We start from the raw sequence: 26,556 nt of genomic DNA, 5'->3' as shown, positions 1-26,556 counted from the left end.
TTGCGTATTATATTTTCTAAAAGACCCATATATTTCCTACTGAATACATAGGTTTGGGTTTTAGAAATTAAACAAAAAATATTCAAAAATTGTATGACTATATTGTGAAAAGGGGTTATAGCAAAAAAATCACAAGTTATACAATAACAAATAACATTTATACAAGTTTCGTAAAACAATAAATAAAATATAAGAATTTTGGCTAAAATTTACAATAAAAACCTACAACTTAATTTAATTCAGAATTTGTTGTATAAAGAACAAAGTTTGTAAAGCTGTTACAAAACGCTATTTATAATAAAATTTTAATAAATATAATAAATTAAATAACTATTAAAAAAAGACGTAATAAATCAAAATTATAGTAGACAAAACAAAAGATAAAATATTGACAAAATGTATTACTATTAGAAGTAGTAATTTGGGATTGTACTGGTCAATGGTTAAAAAAAAACTATTTGTTTCTTGCCGACGTTTCGATATTATTAAATTAAATTTTATGCATCTTCAGGGTCCTACAATAAATCAAAGAAATGATGTTTAACATTTGTAACACTCAACAACATCGGTAAGAAACAAATAGTTTTCTTTAACCATGGACTCATAATAATACCACAGAATACCACTTCTAATACACAATCTTTGGTCACAAATTCTCAGGAGTATATTAGAAAAAAATTATATTATATTATAAAAGTTCAATGAAAATTAACACTATTATTTTAAAAGACTATTAACAAATTAACACTTAAATAGAGCAAAGTTTTGACATTGATACTGTCAATAAGTCTATCTAGAACCAAGATGAATTCTGCTGCGTATTTACCTTCACTGGGTATCATTAGCATTAATTATAATAATATATCATTTACAATATATCTGCTGGTGTGTAACTAAATACACTAAGTGTGTAAGTATTACACTTCATTATTGTTGTTACTTACACACCAGCAGCTTTATAGCCTCAAAACGAATAAACCAAATGGAATCATTTAAAACATACAGCTATGTTCTTTTTAAAATCTAACGAGAAGTTTTGATTTTTTGTTTGCCTGAAGAAGGCCTAATATAGGCCGAAACGTTGGCAAGGAGGGAAAAAAAGGTTTGAAGAGCTTGGATTTTAATTGACTCCTTATCCAACTTGACCCTTAAAAGTTAACAAATGGTTTAACAAAAAAAAATGGTTTATTACTGAGATGTTCATGGTTTCAAGGCTTAAGAATCTAAACCCAAGTATTAAATATATTGGGCCTGAAAAAAGCCAGGAAATCTATGTCTTTTGCTATCCACAGAATAGCTTCTTCTTCTCAGAATCGATTTCTCACTTTTGTTTACATTTGTACTTGCCATTTTCACAAAAAAAATTATTGCAATAACTACTTACGCAAATGCAATTACTATATTCGCTTCGAAATTTTTACTGTGAATTTCTGTTTTTTTACAATATAATTAACTGCTTTTATAGAAATGTTCTTTTATCCTACATGTCAGCAGACCTAAATGAAAATTAAGTAATCACAGTTGACACACAACACACAGAACTAAACCTCTTCGAAAAAAATTGTGCAAAATATAAGACCAATCAACCAATCAATCTTTTTAAAGATTTTTGGCAAAATTTGATTTAAAAAAATTAATTTTTCGGTAGTTTAAAGAAAGCGTCTGCAAGGTAAAGGAATATAAAAAATGCTTGAGTCCGTGTAGTGTCGAGAAGATAATTTTGCTTTCTTACCGCCATCTGTATGTCGAGGAATAGAAGCTTTTTCAAGGCCCTCGACAACTGACAATTCGAATTGAGAACAGTTTTACCAACCTAAAATTTTCTCGTTGCACTTATGACAACATTTGCAACAATATTGTGTCTAAATTCTACAAAAGCAACGAGGGGCTCAACAAGGAGGGCTGAAATTTCCCTTGCTCGGCATAAAAGGCATGTTTTCCTCCTTATCTACCAAATCGGCACTCGACTCAACTAAAAAACATATACATCCCCATCCTAAACAACAGAAAAAAAAGCCGCCCTTTTATCCACCCCAAATATCAATTTATCTCGTCCTAATTTCCGGCGTAGTCGTCGGCACATGGTGGAAAAGGCCACAGTGGCTCCCTCGGGCGCCTCCCGTGGGAAACCCGAAACTAGGAGGCCCAAGAAACGCGGAAAATTCTAGTCATGCGGCTGCCGCGACCCTTTACGGACGGGGGATGATCTCGGGGGGGTGAAGGCTCCTGTATATTTACGGTGCGATCGTTATTGTATATGGGGCGCGGAACAGCTGATTTTTTTATAGAGGGTGTAGAGAAAATTAATGGATTTGGTTTCATTAGGTCGAGTGAGATTTATGCCAGCCAGTGTTGCCAACTGCTTTTTGCAAAAACTTCATTTAAACCTACGTCCATTCTTATTTTGTCCTTGCTTATATGATTGTTATACGTAAAATAATAATAACTTATTCGACAGTGTTTGTGATGGTGTCAAATTTAAAATGTTGCAATGCTGACAACAGAGACAACGTAGGAAAGTTTACACGATATGGCAATAACGCCTAATTTTTCCATACCTGTGTAACATGTACAAAATATTTCATTAAACATTTATCAGAAATATAGGGAAATTAAGACCGAATTATAAATTAAATATTTCGTAATTAAACTACAAACTATATATATTACAAAAGAAATTGAAAAAAAAAGAGAAAGGGGCAGAGAGAGAAGGAGACGGAGATTAACTAATTAGAAAATAAGAAAGATCAGATAGAAATGAAATTCTATAGTGAGATGATTATGAGGTGGTATAGTTAAATAAAGGTTTAATTTTTGGATACTGATATGAACATTGGTGCGATATTTAATTTTGCGGTGGAGATATGGAGGACATTTAAATTAAATCATTTTCATAAAAAGCTACTGCCAAATGTGTCCTGTCCATTCATATTAAGCCACTCTATTTCGGACAATTTGTAAGATATTCTTGGTCTACACCTTATGCCAAGTCTAAGACAGCACTTTTTGAACCCTTTTTATATCCAGGATGTTCAGAAAAGGCTGTTAAAACGACTGTTTAGCCGAGCATAGCCTTAGTTTCTGGCGATAAATGATCAAATCTATAATTATTGTACTAATTGTGTTTTTCTATTGCAGTTTGTCCAATTACATATGAATACTTACCTTAAAAATTTGCTTTAATTCGACACTCGACTCAATATTTGTATGAAAAAAGGTATGTCATGAAACTAAAAATATGTTGGCAACATTGGAACGAATACGGAAATATAGTCGCTTATCCTGAGTGATATTGTATAGTTTAAAAAGACTTCAAAAGAAAAGATAAAGGAAAATAAATAAGTGGCAATATCGGATCGATTATAAAAACTTGCCCGCTAGTATAATATAAGATTGATAGTTGAAACTTCTCGATATCATAGACATTGCCTGACTAGTGTTGCCAGATCCAAATTTCCATTTGATCTAGGGAAACATTGGAAGCATTTAATGAAAAATAAATTTACCATATATCTATACATATTAATTTTCAAAAGCTGCTATTTCACCATGCGTAAAAAGGCAACACTGGATTATTTAAACAAACTTAGCCGTTAGTATCGTTAAGATAGCACCACCCGAGCGACGTTGCTACATTGACGAAATTTTACAGGATTTTAGTAAAATTTTGAGTGGAAGATAAATCAATTTTCTTACACATACATATTAATTTTTACGATCTATCGCATCAGGAGGCTCTTGACCTACATTTTTCCAAACCCACTATTTCACCAACCAAACATCTGTAAACACTTAAAAATCAACATAATTAAAAGCACACAGCGAACTATATTATAGACACTTTAAACTAATAATGACTGAGGCATATGTTCGAACAATAACAAAAATCTCCTCTTATTAGTTTTATAACGTTAATGTCTTATTTAACAACGTGCAGTCCGCTCGCGGAAGAAGAGAAACTCGAAATAGACAGTTACTCTCTATATTTATAAGTTGAATTTTATTTTTGTCTTGTCTCTTCTTGTGAATCAACGTCTGCTGGTACACACGGGGTGACACTGCGAGTTCATCAGTCTAGTGTTTTATCAGTATCGCGATATATACACTCCTAAAAAAAAAACTGTACAGTGGTGAGTCCAACAAGTGGTGAGTGAGATGTGTACAAGATGCAGTCAGTGTTGCAGAAACAGTTTTACAGACGAAGATGATATTTCAGACGAATGCTCAGGTGATTAAATGTTAAATGAATAATTAAGGTGAAATGGAAGTGTGGTGGCAAGTTTTGTGCCATGCTTATAGATTTCCTAGGCCAATTTTTAATCACGCCCTTGATTATTTTTGTAGATGTTTAGAAGCTTTTAGCAGCACAGCAAATTGGGAACGGCTCTTACCCCGAGTGCTACCAACACTTTTCACCAAAATTCCCTGTATTCGAAAGCTAGGTTATGTAGTCTTATATTAAAATGTATGCTGTTTTTTAGAAAATTTCGTAAAAGCCTCCTCTAAGGATCAATTTAGGCTCGACTGTATCGAACGCTTCTATAAAACTACCTATTTTGAAAATTACATTTTAGAGCTTACAGCCTTGCATAGCAAAAATACACCTCTTGGAATACATTCTCATTTTATCTCTTGGTTTCCATTTTAAATTTTTCTGAGAAATAGGAACATTTTTTCGTAGTTGGTAACATTGCTTTCTTTAGATGCATCTGTCAAATCCACTTACTGTTTGGATCCATGATGAAATTTTCAACTTAATAAAAAAATAATTTAACGATTTCCATTTGTATTTCAATAGAGTCGTCTAAAAATGTGTGGTATATTAATATTTACAGTGCTCACCAAATTAAAAAAAATATATATATATATATTTTTTCAACATAGATTCTTTGAGTTGGCAACATTGCTTTTCCTAAACCCATTATGTCAAAGACGTACTTCATGAATCACAGCATTTTTAGGTTATGTATTGCAATGATATTACTGTTAATAGGATGTACTTACTAGCATACGAGGGCGGGTCAATAAGTCCGTGACTTTTTGGATAAAAGACAGGTTTTTATATAAAAAGTTATTTTATTTTTCAACATAGTCTCCTTTGAGTTCTATACACTTAGTCCAACGTTTCTCCAATTTTTTTACCCCTTCGGAAAAATATGATTTGTCGAGGTCATCAAAATAGGCATTTGTTTGAGAGATGATTTCGTCGTTGGAGTCAAATCTCTTTCCGCCGAGCCATTTCTTTAAGTTTGGGAATACGAAATAGTCACTGGGGGCTAAATCTGGAGAATAGGGCAGATGAGGAAGTAATTCGTAACCTAATTCATGGATTTTTGCCATGGAAACTGCAGAGGGGGGGAAACCCTTGCATTGTCCTGGTGGTGGAAAAGAACTTTTTTTTTGGCCAAATGTAGTCTTTTTTCTTTCAGTTCCTCATTGAATCTATCCAATAAGTTGGTATATTATTCTCCATTGTTTTCCCCTTTTGAAGATAGTCAATGTGGATTATACCGCGTGCATCTTAAACAACGGTCGCCATGACTTTATTGGCTGACAAACCCACCTTTGCCTTCTTGGGCGCCGATTCACCCCGAGAAATCCACTGTTTTGACTGCTGTTTGGTCTCCGGCGTATTGTGGTGGATCCACGTTTCGTCCACGGTGGCAAAACGACGCAAAAATTCGTCCATATTGCGGTTGAATAACGCCAAACACTTCTGGGAAATTGTCACACGGTTGCATTTGTGGTCGATTGTGAGCAAACGCGGCACCCATCTTGCGGAAAGCTTTCTCATACCCAAATGATCATTCAAATTTGAAACTACTGAACCATGTGAGATGCCTATGGATTCCACAATCTCTCTCACTTTCAATCTCCGTGAATTTTTTCGATTGTTTTGGATGTAGAGACCTCGACTGGGCATCCAGAACGTTCGGCATCTTCCGTGCTTGTACGGCTACATCGAAATTCAGTAAACCACTTTTTTACCATGGAAATGTATGGTGCAGAGTCCCCATAATATTTATCAAGCTTAGCCTTGGTTTGAGTGATGGTTTTTTTCCGTGAAAAAATAATGCTTAATGAGCACACGAAATTCACCTTTTTCCATTTTCTTCTCAAAACGAGTGGTAGTCTGCTATCAACAGCTGTCAAACAGAAACTAAATGACGCAGCTTGTTCAAATTTTGACATGCGTCAACTGACAGTTCTCTGTTGACAGGAGCAGAGTTGCCATTTCCATTAAAGGGCGGGAAATTGAAAAAGTCACGGACTTCTTGACCCGCCCTCGTATAATATAAAATGAATTGCTTTGACCAGTTTTGCCAACTCAGTGATTTTTCCACCAAAATGGATAATTTTAGTGTTCAAAGCGAATTAATCTTAATTTGAGGTGTCTTAAGGCTGGTACATTATTAATTTTATTATATTATTTATATTAATGTATCTAATGAAAATAAAAACTTGCAGCAATATATCAACGAAAGAAAAAAATAAGAAACCCTTACCTGTAAACCTATTGCAGATTTGTAATAACCACAGAACACAAAGAGGAAAATCCTTGGTCTGTTTTCTGTGGTAATAACGCCCATTTATTAGTGGTAACACTGGTAACACCTTTAATGCTTAAACATGACAACTGACATAATGATTGACACGTGACAGATATGACAACGATAGACAGATTACATGATGCCATACAGGTTTTGAGTGAGCATCGAATATATTCCAAAATTATTAAAATAAAACCTTCTTTTAATGGGACTCTTTTAATGGGATGCAATTTTAAATCGACTAAAGAAAGACAACACAAGAGTACATAAACAGAACTTCAGAGCTGATTATATCGAACTTTATGTATTTTGAACTAGGATAGTCCGGTAACATATACAGACAAAAGGATATATATATATGGAGAGATTATGGTGGAATTGTTATTTCATTAATTATTGGTTTAATCCTGTAGGTTCAAAACAATTTTAAATAAATTCACTGGATGACGTATTGCAGGGAAGTTCAGAAATCAATGCGAGCTTCTGATTGGTTTGAAAGCCACGAGGTAACCTTCCCTCCACTGACGTCATATTTAACAAAATCTAGAGAATTTTGAGGTTAACTTTTGAGAGCTTTAAAAATTTCATTTTAGGTTATGTCATTAGTTAGTTAGTTATGTAAAATTTACTAACCGTGGGATAATATTTACTACGATTAGATTATAATTTATCCTTATATGCACGGAATAACTCTGACTCTATTTCTCATTTCCATGATAAATAGTTTCAGTAAGCGAGCACCTCATCAATCCATATGACATTTAGATCCGTGACGTCATGAATCAGATTTAAAGCTGGCAACATTGCAACTGTTGGTCAGTAAATAATGGTACACGATCGTCTTGTCATTTGTCATTGATTGACAAGTGACGTTTCTGTAAACAAACAAAAACAAATCAGTAAATGGTTCAGCGCACTAAAATTTGATACGCGCATTTGATGCTTTCCAAACGGCAGATTAAATTTATTTTTTTTTCGGTACCTATGTTTGACATTTTATTGATGGATGTTAGCTTACGAGATTTTTGTTTTCGTACACAAAAATTAAGAAGCAGAGGAAGAGAAGGATAAGTTTAAGCCTTGAAAAAAAATTATTATTTTTAAACAACAATAACACTTATAAAGATTTAGAGGTTATGTCCTATAATTCTTCGTCTTAACTGATAAACTCCCTTCGAATGACATTTTGATCCTAGAGATAACCCTGCACTAATTTAACCCATTAAAATCAGTCCGTGTAAACAGGACTGTACTAAATAAAAATAGTCTTCTCATTTAATCTATGGACCTAATAGATCCGCGCGTTGTAAACGTAGCTATAGTACGCAAGTAGTATTTACGTATTAAGTGATTCACATCTGCCCGGGTAGCTCAGTCGGTAGAGCATTGGACTTTTAATCCAAGGGTCCAGGGTTCAAGTCCCTGCTCGGGCGAAACTTTTTTTTTTAATTAAATTGAATAATTTACATTTATTTAATTGATGATTTATTACACGTTTTTTTTTTCTTGCAGAAGAGGACTGGAATTCAGATGGAAAGTCCGGGAAAACAAATGACGGAAGTAAGTGCCTACCGTACCATATGAATTTATCTTCTTCTAATGAATATTCAGATATATATAAGAGTTTTAATTATTCATATATTTTTTTATTTCTTAATTTTTGGTACGTGACGTAATTTAATTTTAATGTTTAATGTGTGGTCAATTTGAAAAAGATCAAGCGCCATAGAAGAATCTTAACCTTCTGTGTAGTTCCTTTCCAAATTATTATTGCAATTCGCTTTTGTGATATTTAAAATGGTCTGTTCAATAGTACATTATACTTCAAAGAAGCCAGCTAAAGAGGTGAATTCAGTTTCCAGAGTCTCATCTGCCTTAATTCCAGAGTGATACTTCTCTTGACATCAACATGACTTCTTCAGCAGATGAAGCTTATCTGAGTTATCTATAACCTATGATATAATCAATTTTTCTCTCTATGACAAAGCAAGTAGCCAGCTTCACATCTTTAAAGAAGTTCAATAGTTCTCATATACAACTAGAAAATAGTATGAACACTTTCAGAACGTCATCGTTCTTTATAACTGGTGATTTTCATGTTGGTTCTTACATATATCAAATTTTTATTAAAATATTGACTGCTATTCAAAATCGTGATCTTTGACTTGAATCTGATAAAACATATAACGCTGCGGTATTATCGTTCATAAATTCGATGAATGAACTTTGTGAAGTTTCAAGGGTGAAGAAAGGAGTTTTCAGAAAATGCCACGTTCTATACAAATTATATGGAAAATCCAGCATCATCTGGGGTAATGAATTAAATGCGCTAGTGCGTACAATTCTCATTAATTTATCCCCATTAATATTATCTTCAGAATCGAATATCCGTTCCATATTCTCGTCAAGCATCTCCAATTAAATCCCCCAGTAAGTCTTATTTACCCTTTGAGCAAGCGAATATGTGCAATATTCGTTTCCAGCTTTCCGTAAATAAACATTCGGATTAACGCTAGATAAGGAAATCGAATTAAAACGACAGAAGCGCTAGGCGTGACGTCACGTCACAATTAGTACATCCCAGCCATAGCTCGGAAATTCGGTCGGATGAGCTTTGGCTCGTCATACACTATCGGATACGATTTTAGATTGCAAATCGGCTAAATGTGCTCAAGCAGTAATTTTATTTATAGAGGGATTTATCAAATCATGGGTATTTTCGAAGGATATAGAGCCCTTATGTGACTGGAAAGGTACCCGGGTACCTTTTCAGTTTTCAGATATGAATATATTTTTAACTCACCTTCGATGAAGCTTGTACTTTTGTGACATTTCTTAATTTGGTTTTTTTAAGTTATTGTCAAAATTTGAAATTATTTGTTTTTTATTTTCAAAGTAAATAAGTTGTAAAAAATGTTCACCCATAGTTGACTGGATGGTTATCCGGGTACCTATACTATGTTTATAATACTAATAAAATTTTTAAGAGTTAAATTCATATGTTTTATTCTATATACAGTAATAAGAAGTCATAGAAAATTACAGTGAGGTACAAATTAACGCAACATAGCAAACAAACACTTAAAAACACTAAAAAACATTACTTATGAATTACAGTTTTGACAAATAGTTTGAGCCACTGAATGCTCATTACAAACTGGTTTCGAGCACGATTTACAGGCTTTACGAGTTTTTCTTTATTTATGGGTTCGCTCTCGGCATATTTGGCAACTACCAACCACATTTACACGTCCAGATGCATCTCGTTCACAAACTGCTTGTTCTCTAACTGGATTATCTTAAGGAACAGGTATTCGTCGGTGAAGTACCATTTCTATAGCCTGACGAGTAAAATGATTACCAACAACTTTTGGAATTTGGGATCTTATTTGGATACTTGACAAACACAGCTCATTACCAAGATCTTTTAAAAATCGCCGACGTTGATTAGTAGCTTTGAAAGAAGGATTAGGTTCTTTGTATATACAATAAGAAGCTAAACTAGCAACGTCAATTATGTTGAAAAAAAATGCTAATGGCCAGCGATTTGTTCTACGTTTGACAGTAAATTCACATAGCATTTGGTCCATAGTGTCAACACCGCCTTTAGTTTTGTTATAATATCTGTTAATTTCAGGCTTTGCAACAGAAGTATTATCTACTTCGCCTGTTGTCTGCATAGTTGATAAAAAAATCACTGCCTTGTTTTTTTTTTGGATCATAAGAGCACAATGTAGCATCTTTGTTGAATGCAAAAATGGTTGAATTTATGGCTCTATCTTTTTGTGCTTGCATATTGGAAGGTATAAACGTTTTATTTTTTCTAACTGTTCCTACTAAAGTCATATTCCATGAATTTAAAGTACGAGCAAGTTGCAAACTTGTAAAAAAATTGTTTGTTGTGATATTTCTTCCTGATCCGTTATAAGGTGCAACTAAGTCCAATACTGTTCTCTCACCAATATTTGCCTGACGTTCACCACCTGGTGGTTTGCTGGTATATAGCTGACCCTTTAGAGGATAGCAATTTATCGCATCACAAGCCCAAAAAACATTTATTCCATATTTTGCTGGTTTCGAGGGAATGTACTGGGTAAACTTAGTGTGTCCTCTATATGGAAATAATTGTTCATCTACTGTAATACACTCTGTTGGCCGATATTTTTTTGCCAAATATGAATTCAGCATAATCCAGATATCTCGAATTGGAGCTGCTTTATCTGTCTTTGCACATTCTATACGCGTATTCTGGTCATCAAACCGAATAAATCTTAGAAACATTTTGAAGCGATCACGAGGCATAGCTGTGCGAAAGAAAGGGAGCGAATCCATCTTCCACATTTCAGAAATATGTTCTTTATTGAACCTATGTAAACCAGCAGTAATTAAATTCCGAAAAATGCATCTAGTTCTACATCAGTAAATGGAATAAATACTTTTGGAGAAAATGTTTTCAGTGGCTTAGTTATTGCCAATAACCTTTGGTTATATTCCTCCGTAACTTTATTCCCTTTTTTATTGCTATATTTTAGAATCAGGGTACACATTTCTGGGGATATAATAGTTTTGAAAATGTCTTTGGGCGTATATAAACGACTTAAGGCTGGTGCACCACTTAATTCACGCAAAATATTTCGACCTACCGTTTGTCGTTGTGGTGTAGGTGAGTCATTCCACTGAGTGCCATCTTTACTAGTTCAATGGAATTGTGAAGCTAAATCTGGATGAACGTCATCATCAGACTCCGAATCTTCTAGCTCTACAACAGGATCGTTTTCAACATCAGAATCCTCGCCCTCTCCATCTGACAGTTGTGGAATATACTCCTCTTCATCAGAAGCAATAAATGGCTCTTCTTCTTCATCACTTAGGTGTTCTAAGGCTTCTTCTAATTCCGAATAGGTCAACCTATTATAATATTCCTATTATTATTTAATTTACCTCCTTTTGTACTCTGTATTAACTTTGACATTTTTTGTCTTCCGCCATCTTCCTCTTGCACTATCGCTTCGACTAGGACCGGCTTCACTCTACATTTTAACGAATAAAAAATACTTTAGATTTAACGTAATTCAAACTCTACTCAAGTGGGTACAACGCGTTACTGACGAATATGAACTGATCTTGTGCAAAAACATAAACAATCCGAGGCGCCAGAGATAGGGAAAAACCCACACAGATGTGCATGTTTATAGTTAAGGGTAGAAATTCACAGAAAAAGCCACGGCTCTATATAAAATACATAGTAGGTACCCGGGTACCCACGCCGTCCTTAGAAGGTGTTTTTCTTTCCAGTCACATAAGGGTTAAGTAAAACTGTTCAAAGCGGAAATTCTATTACCACCGAGGTTCACGATTGTCTTATTTATGCCTTGAGCTATCGCAAAAGATAAATATATCTACATCAAGCAGATAGAATCCACATTTCAATAGATAGTTTTGCTAACGTGTGAAGGTGACCTAATTTCTCAAATCTCTGCCTGAGTTAAATGTTCTTTGTATATTATTTATTACATATTATGTACAGTCCTTTGGTCAGATGAGTCTAGATTTTGTCTATAAAAATTCAGACAAACGACTACCAGAACATCGAAGACCAAAACACGATATCATAGAGGGGAAAATTGAATAATGAAATGTAGAAGATATTCTTCTAGAACATTTATTACATTTTGCTATTTCTCTCTCTTATATTTGTCAGGGACTTTTTATACCGGACTAAATATTGCTCAGATTGTTCCACAACATTCTAAATAAATTATAATATATTTTATAGATAGACCAGTTCGGTGTTTTAGTTTTTCACTGGTTCATCCAGTTTCCACTCTCGAATGCACATTAGTCTGTAATAGACCTATTATCCTCACTATCTATCTACCTATCATGCACTAACAAAATATCCATATTGACGTATTGACTTACTGTTAATACAAAGTCGCACAAATGTAATTAAAATTAAATATTTTTTACAGTCTATTTAATATATTTTTTAGATTTTGATCAGGTACTTAACTACTGCCTAAATCCTCTGCATATTTATTCACAAATATTTGAAATTTTATTAAATCTGTCTTTTTTTTTTGACTATTATGTCAAACGTCGTCCTGCCTTTCTAGTCATAGATTCAAATTCCTTAAGGTTTCCTCGGTTGTATCTCAGGGTTCAAACGTGGATCCATTGTTAGTTGTTTTGTTGATAAATGATTTGGTTAACTCACTGGCAATTGCCGACGACTAAAGGCTATTCTTTAACATACATTATGCATGACTGCTTAGATTTCTTGAAGACTTAATGTGTTGATAACAGGCTGAAAATGTGCCAAGGTATAATGTGAATTCAAGATCAAAAATTCCTTTACTTACAACTACTTTTTTAACAAAATCATCTTGAGCAGACTCTGTCAGATAAATAATCTTGGTATCACCTTCAATTCCAAATTTACCTTTATACCATATTTTAACAGTGTTGTGATGTCAAATCTTCTTTTGCCAAAGCCTCAAAGTCATGATTATATGATTATATAATCATATAATCGTGACTTTGATTAGCTTGGCTCAGTAATATCAGTTTAAAAGATATATATGGAGACCAGATGGCTTATAATAGAGGGACATGGTTTATACTTCTTCTGATGTTGTTTGTAGGAGTGTCAAATGCCATCTTTTTTGAAATTTGACATTTTCAAGTAGTATTTTTTCATTTATAACTTCGCGAAAATCTAAAGCAGTAAATATCAAACTCATTATTTTTAATCAAGCAGCTCATCTATATTTTATTAATTTTGAATTGGCTTTTTACGATCTATCACTAAAAAACCGTGTTCATTTATCTTAAATAGTATTTCAGGGGCTATAACCCTAAAAACAAATGTAGTCACGTCATTTCCAACTCTCATATATCTTGAAAACAATTAAAGTATAGCATATGATTTCTGAAATGTCTTGGAATTGCAAAATGTCTGAAAATGTCTGAAAATATATGTATAGAGTGTCGAAGTTTTTGCTTTTAATTAAACAGTTTTTTACCAGCACACGAAAACCAAATATTTATCAAGCAGTATGTCAAAGGAAGTTCATAGTCTTAGTCTAATAGCTATAAAAACATTTGCTTTACGTGATTCTAGGACTTAATATATCAAATATAATTTTTTTATAAGATCCTTTGTAAAAGTTCTATCCCAACCAATATCTTAAAATATCAAAACATATACGTTGTTGATAGTACACAACTTTTTAGAAACTTTCCCTTTTCTAAGATTAATGAAAATGAATGCAATGATTTAATAATAAACTAGATACAAATCCTAGATTTTATTCTAATGACTAGTAGAAAAGATAGGTTAAACATTCGAAGGAGTACATACTACATGCATGTTTTTCATCCAAAAATAGATACTGTAACGCTTACATGGGTGGGTCATAAAACTACAATTTTCCTTCTAGTTTACTCTAGAGTCAAATTAAGTCAAATTTCTTGGAACTATACAAAATCTAAAACTGTAGCAATATGTGTATAGACTGTCTCAGTAGAAATTATGATGGTATATAGTGCTGGTGCAACCGAATGTGCCATAGTGGCTTTAAATTACTACTGTAGACTACTAAATTTTAAGGTTATTTATATTAAAACTTTTACCACAATCGAATGAGTCAAAATACGAGAATGTTTTTGGGTTACGTGCTATAGTTCGATTCAGTAATTCAAAATATTAAGGCTTACATTTTGAATTACTGAATCGCATTTCCAAATTCTTTGGCCTCTGATAACTTCTGATTCCTGTCAGTACCTCCAATGGTCAGAAGTCAGTCCTAAATTAGTCGTTTTTCAAGTCGTGAACCGCAAGTTTCCTAAATTACCTTTCACGAATATTAGCTCCAATTAGAATTTGCTTCAAAAAAATTCTGCAAGAAAATTCTTCATTTCATTAAGACAAGGATCAGATAAACTAACATCTTTACATCTAATCTACAGACGTGGAGCCAAGGGGGCTCGTTGACATTTCCAAGTTCTTTGGAACTGATAGTTCTTGGTGAGGCTCTGAATATCCATGAAGATTCTTAAATGAACTTCTGGCTTAATAGTAGTTTTAATAGACAGAATTCGTTTATTAGATTATTCTTTTTCGAGAGCAAATCTTGAGTTTTCTAGATGCCACACATTTCTTTAGTTAAAATTTTCTTGGAAAAATTCATATTCTGTAAGAAAACTCCTCATTTGAGTTTATTTGAATTGAGAGAAGGTTGAGACAAACTTAAGGTCTTTAGGCCTGGTAGAAGACGTAAAACTATAGGTGAGGCTCCAAAAACTCATCAGGATTCTTATATGAACATCTGATTCATGTCAGTACCTCCAAATCTATTTACGCTCAAGGACATGGACACTTTCTTCAAGATCTAAGAACTTTTGGTCGAATTTCAGTGATCCCTCACGAGTCTTATGTACGATATTCCACATTTTGATCCTAAAAGTACTTAACCTTTAATTTTCTGTTTCTTGCAAATAATTTAGACTTTGGAATAGATCTGAAGATTCTAAAATATCCAGGATTTCTTTGGAATTCAACTGGCTCTAGTAAAACTTTAGTGAAGATCATTCGAATTTCATCAGTTTTTTGTGTGTACTCTTCCAAATGGATCGAATTCATCATCCATAAATCAATCGTTGTTGACAGCGAATTATGAGTTTTTGTTTCAGGATCGTGGATTCGATGCAACTTATTTCCAGTAATATTTTTCTTTTTTCTAGTACAGATCTTGTAAAAGAAAAATTTTGATTTTGATGTAAACTGACATAGAACATGCACGAGATGGTTTTTATTCGAAAACTTTGAATCATACGCAAAAAATGCAAGGACTCAACTAGAAAGACTTAAAAAAAAAAATTGGTAGTTTTTTTTAGAAAAAGCACTGAAGAAATGAACAATATCAACAACCTAACAATATATAATATAGTCTTTTTTATTCACCATGACATACCTTGTATAACTCGACAACTCTTTGAGTGTAGTATGGCATGTGAGCCATTAAATTCATTGGAATTATAGATATAATCTGAAAATAAAGGGTGTCCCAATAAGAGCGCACGTTTAATTGGTAAATAAAAGTCATAATTTATTTAAAACTGAGTGTTATTTATATTTTAATGTAAAGCTAATACACTGCAATTAAACGTGAAAAATAATATCTGGCAAATGGCCGCCTCGACTTTCGTGACAGACTCATTTTCACATAATTGCGGCCCAATTTCGCTAATAAAACATCTAATTTCGTTTTTCAACTGTGGGATTGTTGTTGGGTTATTAGCGTATACGAGGGATTTTAAAAAACCCCAAAGAAAAAAGTCACAAGGCGTTAAATCGCATGATCTTGCGGGCCAGTTCTGGTCTCCATTCCGTGAAATGACACGACCGGGAATCTTTCTTTGCAACAATTGAATTGCTTCACGTGTAGTGTGACATGTCGCACCATCCTGTTGGTACCACATACCGCCCATCCAATTGAGGCCATAAAAACTCAATGAGCATATTACGATAGAGTTCGCTGTTCACGGTAACTGCATTTTCAGCCTCGTCCTCTAAGAAGTACGGTCCAATTACTCCACCTGTCCAAAGTCCGCACCAAACAGTGACTCTTAATGGATGCATTTTCTTCTCATGAATGACTCTAGCATTTTCTTCGCCCCAAATTCGGCAATTTTGTTTATTAACAAAGCCATTAAGGTGAAAGCGTGCCTCATCGGTAAACAAAATTTTTTTCGAAAAATCGACATCCATTTGTTGTTTTTGCAATACCCAAGAAGAAAATGTACGGCGCGTCGCATGGTCCACTGGCTTTTCTTGGGTCAATTGAATCTTATAGGCATGTAAATGAAGATCTTTTGTTAGAATTCGGTGGGTAGTGCTCTTTGAAATGTGCACGATGATGGATAGATGTTCCCGGAGTCTCGCGAACACTTTCACGCACTGCGGCAACATTTTCAACAGAACGGCTAGTACGGTGACGCACTGGTGTTTTTACATCCACGACAGAACCATTTTGTTCAAATTTCTTAATCAATTAGTCTTTGGACGGTCGTGTGATTTGGTGCATTGTGTCGACCAAAAATGCCCCGCAATTTACGAATTGTTTCCGCAAAACATTCTCCATATTTGCAGTGTGTTTTAACAATAATAATTCGTTGTTCGACCGTATATCGTTCCATGGCTACTAATCGCAAACTGTTTACATTATTCTTTTCAGTTTTTCTTTTGACATACTGCGATAAAAAAAGAATGCTGCGCAATTCAAAACGTGCGTTCCTATTGGGACACCCTTAATAAGTGTCCTGTACGTAAGAATATCCGAGAGTGTACGACACCCCTTGCTTACAAATTATAGGAGTAAACACACATACGAAAAATCTATTAATGTGTGCAGTGCAAAGGCAATTTGCGAATTAGCCAATTCCCGTTTGTAGTTGATTAAACGCCCATGCCAGGGGAATATCGATTTTTTCCTTTTTAAAATAAATACTGAAAGGGGGACATGGATTTGCGAATGATTTTTTCAAAGCCAATTTTCTCAAAATCCCTTGCAGATACGAAAAAATTACAAGAGAGGTTTTTGATAGAGAAACTTCGTATCTTCAATTTTGATTATTATATGTTTTTCGATTGGGGCAACCCCTTTTGAGTTAAACGGTCTAAAAATCGATGTTAGAATATAGACACGAAAATATAGACAAGGGTGGAGGCCCTTTTCTGCTACAAAAAAAATTGAATACAACAAAACATTGCCTTAGTTTTAAATCAAAACGTGTCTGTTCATTTTTCCAGTGAGTTGTAAATTACTTTTTCTTCATTAAAACCCTATTGGATTAAAACCCTACGGATTACGACCTAAAGGAGTCGTCATTTTATTGAGATAAAATAAAAATACAGACTTATAAATTTTAATTAGGAGCAAAGTAGATTACAATCAGGAGGTATATGATTTTCAGTGAGGAATTTCACAACCTGTTTACATATTATTTTCTCTAATATTTAGGGCACCACAGGTAAAGGGATAATAAGAAACTTATGAGACTACTCGTTTTAGGAATGCGATGTACATAGTTACCTTCCAAACCACTGTATGATAAATTTGTGGTAGTACCTGAGGCATACAGTGACCTAGCCTACGAACTAATAATGAGTCTTGACCTGCCACATTTGATTTAATTGATAGGAAGCAATCGCGCATCTCATTTATGGTAGCTAACTCAAATCGAAATTTATTCAAAATAAAGCACTGCAAGTTCCTATACAGTTTTTATTAATCTTACTTGCAAAAGTATTGAGTAATCATATCCGCAGTAGCCAGTTATGGAGGAATTACTTTATTTTTATCAATTCTGATGTCCATACTTCTTAAAGCTTACGCCCCTTTTCGTTGCTGAAAGAAAACATGCAGTTTGCATAGTTTTTCTTCTCTACAAGGTGTCTACTATAAAAACCGCCAAACTTTAAGAGGTGATTAAACAAGTGATTTGCAACAAAAAAGTTCTTCTGGTATTTAACATTTTTTGATTTTATCAAATTTCTTTGTTTTTTTTTCATATAAACAAGAATATCTCCGTTATTCTTACCACCACATAAAATTTAGATATACCATCTGAAAGAGAATTAAATTTGCTATAAGATGGGTATGTTTAAGTTTTTGTGTAATGCTTTATACCGGGTGTTATCAGAAGTTAAATGTAACATTTAAAAAATGTGTTCTTCGTTGTCGTTTTTCTAAAATTTGGTAAATAGGCACATGTTTTTTTTACAGCAAAAACTACTGCATTTAATATACTTTCCAATGATATACTTACTTTTGTGATAGCTATTTGTTTTCACAGCAATATCATGGGCAAAAGAAAGAAAACCACAAAAATCGACAATTGACCAAAATTAAAAAAATCAAAATTTCATTAAACAAACCTAAAATTATAGCAATTGTTCAAAATGTCTTCCCTCTTGTTCAATACATTTGATGCATCTTCTTCTGACACTATCAACAACCCGTTCAAGTTCAACGCGTTTTTCTCGCATTTCATTGCAACACACACTAATTCGATTAATTAGTTCGTCTTGAGTATTAATGTTAATACTATAAACATTAGATTTTAATGTGCCCCAGACATAAAAGTCAAGGGGCGTTTATGTCTGGCGCCCATCTTACCGGACCGTATCGTCCGATCCATTTCTCCTCAAAGCATTGATTCAAGGAATTTTGCACAATTCTGCCATTATGGGCTGGGGATCCGTTCATTTGAAACCAAAGTTCCTGTCTAGCGGCTAAGGGGATATCTTCCAGAAAGTTAACAAGGTCAATATTTGACCCTTTGTGTGCTAGTGTGCCTGTGGTGAGGACACTTACAAATTAATTTTTACTGACGGTCCTGGTGTGCTTACAGCGAAGATATCATTGATGACGTATGCGGAAGCGTGTCGCTCCTCTAAATTTAAGCGCCAATAAGAGTCGAGTATTATTTGGACAGTTAATTAAAGACAGTAAAAGACAGCATATTAATGTTCGCACATGGTATTGTTGTGGTAACAAGTTTCCCTGTTTTTTGGTTGTTAGAGCAGTTTTTGGGACCATGGGTGGTAAGATTTGCTTTTATATTAGAAATAAAATATCTAGGATGATATTTATGTTATCGCTAGAATGCAATTTTGAGAAAAAGGTATTAGTTTTATAGAAAATATATGGTGTGCTCAGGGCGGTGACACCAGTCTTTTAGGCAAATAATTTTCTCAAAATTTCATGAGTATTTTTTTAACGGTTTTTTTATAGGATTTTTACAGATAAATTTTATAACAAGCTTATAAATCTCAACTCCAATGACCTGTATGATTATTTGGAAGAAATTCCTTGTGACAATAGCGAGTTAGGAGGTGTTAGTGAAGATGAGTTTGAAGGGGACGCAGAAATAGTAGGCCCAACGGCAGCGGCGTCGCCAGCAATTGATTTGTTTGACATAGAAAATATGCCTATTATATTTGGGAATGATTCTTTGTCCCAAGACGCTGATGCTGACTTAGCCGAATGGAGCGATGAGGACGAGCTACCTTTGTCACTAATACGAGCCCAGGAAATTCGCAAAAAAACTATATGGACTCCAACTCACACTGTTTTCGAAATTTTAAAGAATTTGGAGAAAAAATAGGACCAAACATTCCCACCGATATAGAAACCCCTACCGACATGTTTTTGCATATATTCCCTGAGCATCTGTTAGACCACATAGCTTTTCAAACTAACTTATATGCCTTGCAAAGCAACGGAGGTAATAATCATGCATTTACGCCTACTAATGTAAAGGAAATAAAGGGTTTTATTGCAATAAATTTGATAATGTGCATAAAAAAGCTACCCAGCTACAAGGATTACTGGTCCTCACGATTGGAAATAAGAGATCCATTCATAAGTTTAATAATGTAATGACAGGTTTTCATGGATGTTAGCCAACCTGCACCTAAACAACAACTCTGTACAGCCTGGCCGTGATCACCAAAACTTTGATAAGCTTTACAAATTACGGCCTTTGTTAGATGTATTATCTGATACATATAAAAATGCTTTGAAACCAAGTCAACATCAAGCTATTGATGAGTCGATGATCCGATTCAAAGGACGAAGCTCCCTAAAACAGTGTATGCCAAAGAAACCAGTAAAACGTGGCTCTAAAGTTTGAATTCGTTTCGAAAATTCAGGATACGTATGTCAATTTCAGATTTACACTGGTATAATAGGTCAAATGACCGAAAAGTCTCTTGGTGGTAGAGTTGTTAGAGACCTTACGAGAGGCTTAGTTGAAAAAGGGTACGAAATATATGTTGACAATTATTTTAATTCGGTCGAGCTGCAAAAACAACTGCAAACTGAGTTGATTTACGCTTGCGGTACCGTCAGAAAAGATCGAAAGAATCTACCAACAGATCTACTAGATGACAAGCAGTTAACAAGGGGTGAATTCGATTGGAGAGTTAGCACTGATGGGTTGACATTTTTGAAATGGATGGATAATAGGCCAGTCCATTTTTTAATTAATTATCTGGATCCATGCAAAAATCAATGGTTCGATGTTTCCCGCAAAAAAAAAGATGGTTCCGCCGAAGATGTTACTTGTCCTGAACTAGTAAAGAAATATAATACGCATATGGGATACGTGGATAAGACGGACATGCTAAAAACTCTTTATGAGGTTGACCGAAAGTCGAAAAAGTGGTGGCATAGAATTAATTTTTTTTTATTTCATAGATTTATCCTTAGTAAATGCATTCATATTGTATCAAAAAAGAACGGATTCCAATGCGCAACTTTCGCTAAAACTTTTTCGACTTTCAGTGGGCCTGGGACTTGTGGGAGCTGAACAAGGTTTACCGAAAAGGGGTCGGCCATCAGCAACGGTGAATCATTTCAAACGTACTGTACCATACGAAATTCGGTACGACTCTTATTCAAGGCATTGTACAAGGTAGCTGTTGATATTACATTGATAAATAAATAAACATAGTTAATTATTGTTATTTTTTTAGGCGTGATGTTGCCCTGTGCCTTTCAGATAAGAAAAACTGTTTCTGTCAATATCATACCAAATAAATTTTTTATAATCAATGTATTTTTCTAGCAATAAAAAATTAGTTTTTGCCAATTTTTTTTTGTTTATCTGCCTAGTGTCCTTACAGTGAGCTCACCTCATTGTAACTAACTCATATGCAAAAAAAAAGATTTAGTATTAAAAACATATTAAATAATCTTTAATTAATTGAGCAAAACAAAAATGTTCACCAAAGGTTAAAAAAAAATGATACCGGCCTCAAAGGGTTAATAAATTTGAAAACTCATTGGAATTGAGCCGATCAGGAAGTATTACAGGCCCGAAAAAGCGACTTTCATTAATCCTATCCATACGTTGACCCTTATCTCATGCTGAAAATGTGAAACAACAGTCGCATGAGGGTTTTCTGTATGCCATATATGGTTATTTCTTAAATTCATTATTCCGGCTCTGTAAATGTTGCGTCATCTGTCCAAAATATTTGATCTGTTCCCCACTCTTGCAACTTATTCAAGTACCACCTACAGAATTGAAGCCTCACCTCACCATCCACTGGCAATAAATCCTGGAGTTTTTTCATATGAAACGGATGCAAAGATCGCAATTTTTTTTTTAAGAACTCTATGTACAGTGGAATGGTGAATCCTTAATGCAGCACCAATGCGGCGAGTACTTCTAGATCTATCTTCTGTAACAGCTCTCATAATCGCAGGTTCTTGTCTCCAGCGTTGACCATTTTGACCACCTTCTCTAATCCGCAAACCTCGAAAGGAACCAGTTTCCCCACAGCGTCTGAACACTTCTGCAAATGTACTTCTTTGGGGTTGCCGTCTATAAGGAAAACGAAGCGCATACTCCCTTGCTGCCTTTGTGAATTTCCTTCTTTTGCGGATTCATTGCCATTTACAAAATAAGGAAAACCTGCCTTTTTTCATTCTTTAAGAAAAAAGATCGAATAAGACTATCGCGATATGTTATTTGTTTATTATAGATCTACAAGTACTCACCGCATTGGTGCTCAAAAGATCAAGAAATATAAAATTTGAAAATTTTCTGTGAAAACAAATAGCTATCACAAAAGTAAGTATATCATTGGAAAGCATATTAAATGCAGTAGTTTTTGCTGAAACAAGACATGTCCCTATTTACCAAATTTTAGAAAAACGACAACGAAGAACACATTTTCCAAATGTTACATTTAACTTCTGATAACACCCGGTATAAAAAATTATTTAAAAACTTAAATATACACATCTTATAGTAAATTTAATTCTCTTTTAGATGGTATATCTAAATTTTATGTGGTGGTAAGAATAACGGAGATATTATTATTTATATGAAAAAAAACTTTGAACCGAAATTTGATAAAATCAAAAAATGTTAAATACCAGAAGAACTAACAACTTTTCGAAAAAATGTTATAAGACTTTTTTGTTGCAAATGACTTGCTTAATCACCTCTTAAAGTTTATCGGTTTTTATAGTAGACTACCAACAATCAATAAATTTCATCTAGACACAATCCGAAAACCCATTAAACCCTACTAAACATCGATATTCCACTACACCCCATCATCATAATAATATTCCAAACCGACTCGCTGGCATTCATCAAGCAACCACCCGAAACCGACGCTCTTTCAAGCGTCAGCGTCAAACTTCGACGCCGTACGACGCCCGCGGCGTCCCGCTCTCCCCTTCCCTGCGGCCGTCTCCCGATCCCCCTTTTGTGTATCGCATGGACGTCTGCTAAGTCTGCTTAGTCATATACATATATACACATAAAACTATTCATTTCTCGTTTCAGTTCGGTTTTCTGGCGTGGAAAACGGCTGTTTTAATCGGTTTTTTTTTCCGCGTAGTGAGTGTGTGTGTATGTGTAGTAATTTGTAGTTTTTTTGGTGGTGTTTTCTTGTCCATGTGGATTAGGAAGTTGCTTTTGAGGCAGGTCAGTGATGGTTACTATTTTACTATAGCTAAATACCTGTAGCTTTACGCTAAGGGTAATCAATAACAGTTTACTAGAGTAAAGGATAGGGCATGTTTGCCGGTGATACCTAGGCGAAAAAATCGAGTCATAGCAACTAGAGTCATTTAATTATAATTATTAGATTAAATAGAAGATCAATGAGTATCTTAAAATCATCCAAGTATATGGACCTATCTGTTTTTGAAGGTGGTAGACAATGGTACAGTGAAAACATCTTGTCGAACTTGCATTGTCTTATTTATTTAATGTAACCAGTTTACACTTGATAACGTTTGGAGATACTTACCAACCGAAACGTCGTGTTACATTAAATAAATAAGACAATGCAAGTTCGACAAGATGTTTTTATATGGACCTACTAGTACCTATACACACACCGAGGAGGCAATAGACCTCTTTTATGAGGATGTGAACATAGCTTGGGAGGACCGGATAACTCATTTTACAATTCTGACTTTAATGCTAAAGTGGTTCTAAAGGCTGATGTTTCAAAGACCTTGCTAATGTTACAAAAAAAACTATTTCTTATATACAGCTTCCTTCACAAAAAACCCAAACAGAGGTAAACTTGGAAAGGCCCAAACGGTCTGACAAAAATGAGATCGACTTCATTATAACCGATAATAAACATATCATTAAGGATGTATTAGTATTAAATAAATTTACCACTGCCACCGTAGATAAGAGCAAAAGTCCATCTCAATTTTAAAAAGCAGCATCAAATAAAAAGCCTTGGCATACGTCAATTGATACTTATAAATTGCAACAATGCATTTACGTCCTATTAAAAGAATCTTAAAAAATAGGCAAAGATAAATACCTTAAATGATAATATAGTGAAGGCCCTAACAACAAGTCAAGATAAACATTCCGCAGTAACCAAAAAGGATCAGGGAAGAAGCTGGCGAACTAATGCAAGAAAGAAGAAAGGACCACAGAAAAAGAGCTAATGGAAATAATCAGACAAACATCAATCAGAAAAAATACAAGGAAGTACAAAGTGAGATAAATCGAACGAACACAAGAGCATGCAGATGCTCTAAAGAAAACTTACAAATGGAAAAGAAGAAATATGCAAAATTAGAAACGAAGATGGAGAACGTACGACCAATAGAGAGGAAATATTAAATACAGTGAAGGAATTCTATAAACTCCTTTACATAAGTGAAATTAATGACAGTGACGGAGAAAACCTTGAACCCGAATTCCTGACATTCAAGGAAGAAAATTTTCAACGAAGAATTAAAAGAATTGCCTGATATGACTATAGAGGAAGTAGAATTAGCATTGAAAAACAAGATAGTTACAAGAAGACCACATAATTACAGATGCAATATAAATAGGAGAACCACATCTACTGCTAAAAATTAAAAAGCTTTCCAATCTCTTAAGTCTCCAAAAACTGTCATAATTTCAATATAATCCTGCATCACAAGTAATGAGATATAGCAGAACTAGAGAACTACCGACCAATAAACTCTTGAATCACATTTATAAACTGTTTACTGGAATTATAACCGCCCAATTAGAAAATAAATTAGGTTTTTAGTAGCCTGTGCAACAGACAAGCTTTCAGCATGAATTTAGAACGAATGTCCACTTCCAAAGCATTAAAATACTTATAGCAAAGACAATTAAATACAACTGAGCTTTAATAACAACATTCATGGACCTCCATAAAGCCTTCGATGCATTGGAGCTAAATGCATTGATGCATTGTGGAATGTACTTCAGGAATATAGAATCGACTACCGATATACCAAACTCATAGTGTCTTTACATAATATCTAGATAAAGGCAACATTGACTGTAAAACTACATGGAAATAGCAACCTCTGAACTATGTCACCAAAACTTTTTATTACAATCATGAAAAGATAAGAGAGATCAAACATAGATGGTAAGAATCTAAATAACTAACGTTTTGCAGATGACATGGTGGTATTCTTAGGGAATCTAGAAGAAATGCGACTGTCGTTGCAGGTTTTGCAAGAGGTTTGTGGAAAAGTTGCTCAGTCTGTCAAACTGCAAATTCATGACAAACCTTGAGTACGTGTGTATACCAATTATCGCCGTTTTCTGAAAATGCACTCCTTGGTAATCCTTTGGGCTTGGATATAATAGTTAAACTAACCTTTGGTCAAATAAATCAATGTTGAAAAGTGCCGGCATGCAGTGCAGAATGGCAATATAGTAAAAAACACTGTTCGTCTTTGGATATGAAATCTATGGCTCCCAAACTAGCATTGTAAAGTAGTAAAAAGTAAAATATAAGAACAGTGGCATAATATTGTTGCAAAAAAAGAAACTTAAAGACATTTTCAGAGAGATTTGTTTGACCTCCTTGCAAGCAGGGCAATACAACTTCTGCTCTCACAGGAGTGTTTACAGATGACACCTCTGTTTCTTTTTTTTCTGCTTCATTTCTTTAATGTAGATGGCGCAAAAGTAAACAGTGTCTTGTGGTCTGCAGGTTTTTGTTTAAAAAATGGTTCCAATTGAGTGTTTTAACCAGTGGTAGTTTTTTAAATACTCTTTTAGTGCCCCCGTAAATAATTTTTGGTGCATGAACAATTTAAGACCCAACGATTTTTTAACTCTTGTGCTTGTTTTTTTCTATTTTTTGTTTACCTGACTATCTATCCTGCTCTGTTCTCTCCTCCCGTTCCTTTATTTTTACCATTGAGGACATCATTTTGTGTATCGCATTCCAGCACTCTTTATTTCTAAGTATGATTTCCGCTAGGTTCTCTTCGTTTAGTCTGTATCCCGTTACTATTTCGGTATGTAGTCTAATTTCCAAAAATCTCTTACATTTAAACAGCATATGTTGTGTCCTGCTCTGTATCCCCGTACACACATTTAGGTGAGTCTCTTTTTCAAATCTGTTCAGGTACGTAGCAAAACAACCGTGTCCTGTAAGGAAATGCGTAATTGGGTTCGTTATTTCCCCGTGTTTTCTATTTATCCATGGTCCTATGTCTTTAGGTATTGTTTTAGTCCATTTAGCTTCATCACTTTCGGTACTCCATCTCCTTTGCCACCTGTGTTCATGTTATATTTTCTGCAGTTCTTCCTTCTTCTATGTGTTATTTTTTTCGTTCTTGTATTCTGTCCCTTTCGTCTAATAATAAGTCTATTGGAATAAGTCCGCTTATAGCTGCTGCAGCATCGAATGGCCATTTTCCTTTGGCATGCGGTTAACTTTTCTTGGTTTCTCTTGGTTTTCAGTGCATTTTTCCAAACTGGGGCTGCATACAGTATAATGGATTGTAACGCCATTGCCAGAACTTTTCTTTTAGAATTGTATGGACCCCCAATATTTGGTAGTAGTGCTTGTAGAGCTTTAGTCACTTTATCAGATTTTTGAATGACGTAATCTATGTGAGCCGAGAAATTTAGATTATAATCCAGCACTACGCCCAAATACTTCGTGGTTTTTTGTGGT

The 26,556-nt window shown here is 34.3% G+C and overlaps 1 protein-coding gene and 1 non-coding gene across 5 annotated transcripts in view; both read left to right on the top strand.

Annotated features, from left to right (window-relative positions):
* The window catches only part of LOC126740724 (coiled-coil domain-containing protein AGAP005037), a 196,606-nt gene that overhangs the window by 24,560 nt on the left and 145,490 nt on the right, over positions 1-26,556 (top strand). For 2 of the 4 annotated variants that reach the window (XM_050446858.1, XM_050446865.1), the window contains one exon: positions 8,064-8,111. In XM_050446858.1, coding sequence (XP_050302815.1) covers positions 8,064-8,111 — 48 coding nt within the window. Of the gene's footprint in view, positions 1-3,597; positions 4,229-8,063; positions 8,112-22,917; positions 23,067-26,556 lie in introns of those variants that run through there. The other 2 variants (XM_050446863.1, XM_050446871.1) reach the window with 2 other exon arrangements.
* Positions 7,912-7,984, top strand: Trnak-uuu (transfer RNA lysine (anticodon UUU)). The gene has a single exon. It is a non-coding gene; the product is annotated as a tRNA-Lys (tRNA).

The sequence above is a fragment of the Anthonomus grandis genome, chromosome 9 (assembly GCF_022605725.1).
Source record: "Anthonomus grandis grandis chromosome 9, icAntGran1.3, whole genome shotgun sequence".
Taxonomy (NCBI): domain Eukaryota; kingdom Metazoa; phylum Arthropoda; class Insecta; order Coleoptera; family Curculionidae; genus Anthonomus; species Anthonomus grandis.
This window is presented reverse-complemented; position numbering and strand designations above follow the sequence as displayed.